At 44.4% G+C, this 2,656-nt stretch overlaps 1 protein-coding gene across 1 annotated transcript in view; it reads left to right on the top strand.

Annotated features, from left to right (window-relative positions):
• ALK (ALK receptor tyrosine kinase) overlaps positions 1–2,656 on the top strand; it is a 621,621-nt gene that overhangs the window by 324,894 nt on the left and 294,071 nt on the right. Inside the window, exon 4 of the mRNA XM_015588147.2 lies at positions 2,076–2,277. Coding sequence (XP_015443633.2) covers positions 2,076–2,277 — 202 coding nt within the window. The remainder of the gene's footprint in view (positions 1–2,075; positions 2,278–2,656) is intronic.

The following is a 2,656-nucleotide window of genomic DNA, read 5'->3' as shown; positions in this document are numbered from 1 at the left end:
AGGGAAAAGAATGGGATACAGTGGGATAATGAGAAAGATAGAAGAGAAAGAGCACTGGTTAGAAGTCCGGAGACTTGGAGCCTGGTGTGTACTTTCAGTTTAAGACTTTGGACAAGTCACTTTCCCATTCTGATCTCCAGTCTGCTTCTCTAGAAAAGCAAGGGCATTATATTACATGATCGTTAAGTCCTTTTTAATTCTGAGTTTTTGATTCTAATCCCTTTCTTTTACTTCTGTGCCCATGTCAAGAATGTCTCCCCCACTGTAAAACAAAGTAATAGCATAGATTATTTACTGAGGGTTGTAGAGTACTTTTCAAAGGTTCATATGCCATGCTAAAACTTCCTGACATTTATAGAGGGTTCAATTTCCAGTATTAACTCCATGTTACCCATCCAGCTCAAAAACAGTCTTGTGCTGACCTTATCCTGATTTTAACCAGAAGTCTCATTTACCTACTTCCAGAATATTGCAAATCTCCAATCCTGACACAATACTTTCTTGTTGGAAAATGCTTTGCTTCTCATACAAACCCTCTTTTTTCATTTGCATCATTCTCTATGACAAACCTCTAGTCTGTTTGCCTACTTGGTAAATTGGATTATCTGCAGAAGGAGACTAATTTGAAGTGCTAGGAGGGATGGAGGAGGGTAAACAGGCTGAGCATTCATTAGTTGGTTCCCACTGGAGGTGTTAGGGATTTTGTTGGAATAGGCTTCCACTGCAGAAGTAGCATCTAATGGTCCAAAACATCAGTGTAGAAGCATGGCAAGTAAAATGAACGCATCAGAAGGAATGCCTGGAACAAGAAAACGGTGCTGTGCTTTCATGCTGGCAGTAATCCCCAGGAATAAGTTTCTTGTAGGTCGCTTGACCTGTTCTACTGGAATTAGAGTTGGTTTGCCCCAGAGGGAAACTCCGCCACAGACAGGGCACCAGCGGAGATTAGTAAGGCTTTCTTTTGGAGACCAGTTGCAAATTCACATGACTCATAGACTCAAGAGCAGAAATGGATCTTAAGAGATTACTGAGTTCAGCCAACCCTTCTTATCCTATTTTATAAACAAGGAAACTGAAGCCTGAGAAAGTTAATGCTTTACCCAAGATCACTCCTCAGCAAAGGAGCAGAAGCCATGATCTTAGTTACTACATAGTAAGTGACCCGAATGCTACCTTTCCAAGCCACCCACCTCTCAAGGAAAATCTGGAACTGATCATAACTATTTGAGCACCTAGAACCACCCATACATTGCTGGGAAACTCTAAACTGCCTAACAGATACAAATTGAGTCCCAAGTTAGCTTAAATGTGATACAGAGGACTCAGGGTAGCCCAAGATGCTCAGATCGTACTGGTTTGTGGAGGTGCCCTACACTGGTGTTTACACAGTGACACTAATGTCCTGGCTCCACTCTTGGCATGTCTGTAGAGGGAGTGACTCTGTTAGGCTGTCCCCCTAGACCAGGATGTAAATCTGTAAGAATGTCTTAGTGCCTAGGCTGGGTTTCTGACTCTGATCACCCTCTGGGGATTAGGTCATACACGCTATCCTTGCCCTATTTCCTATGGGACTTTATTACTTGTGCCTATTGGCTGGCCAAGAACCTGAGCTGTCATCTCCTTAACTTAGAAGATAGTCAAAATCAAATAATTGATTATTCAGTAGGGTGCTTCCTCCCTATCTAAAACTGGGCGAAGTGCTCTCCATACTTATCTCACATAATCCTTATAACCACCCTTTGAAATAGATGTTTTCATTTCAATTTTATAGGTGAAGAACCTGACACTCAAGGACACAGAGTTAGTAAGTAAAGGCACTAAGGTGAGAGCCTCGGTCTGCCTGATTATAAAGCCCAGGTCCCCAGTTACCAGTCGCTGTTCTCTTGCTTCAGGTTTAGTTTTTACAAAGACAATCTTAGAGGGGGCGAAGAGGGCTGAGTGTGTGCAAAGAAGGTGAGAAAAGCCTCCAGCATTGCGAACTTCGATGCCATTGGTCTCTAAATCCTGCTGCAGAACTTCTGCTGGTCCTCCTGTCTGGACACACCTGCAGAGTCACTTTCCCTGTCTTTTGGCAGGTTCCTTCCTCCTCCTCAACACCTCAGCAAACTCCAAGCACACCATCTTGAGCCCGTGGATGAGGAGCAGCAGCGAGCACTGCAGGCTTGCCGTCTCGGTGCACAGGCACCTGCAGCCCTCTGGGAAGTACGTCGCCCATCTGCTGCCCCACAATGAGGCTGGAAGAGAGATCCTCCTGGTACCCACTCCGGGGAAGCATGGGTAAGTCCTTTCTCATTCCAAAATTGATTATATTAAAAGCGATTTGGCTTTTGGCTGCAAATTTCCAGAGTCTGTGACATCTACTTAAAACTCACAATTGCCCTTTAATGGGTAGGGCCCAGATTGAGCCATTACTGCTAATATTCCCTGGGTATTATCTTGGGCACAGATCTGTGGGGCTCCCTGGCCATCCAGGCTGGCAGTCCTTCCAGAAGTCAGAGAACCAGCTGTCAGAGTGTGCATTTAATGAGTGGGTATTAAAGATATTCATTCCCCAAAGTCCAGACGCAGCCAAGAAGAAAACAGCCAAGGGAAGTTTTAAAAGACCCAAACGAAAGTAAGTTAATATGCCAGAAAGTGGGTTTTACCAGCGGAACTT

This window comes from Pteropus alecto, unplaced genomic scaffold (assembly GCF_000325575.1).
Source record: "Pteropus alecto unplaced genomic scaffold, ASM32557v1 scaffold61, whole genome shotgun sequence".
Taxonomy (NCBI): domain Eukaryota; kingdom Metazoa; phylum Chordata; class Mammalia; order Chiroptera; family Pteropodidae; genus Pteropus; species Pteropus alecto.
Note: the sequence above shows the minus strand (reverse complement) of the source record. Positions and strands in the feature narration are given on the sequence as shown.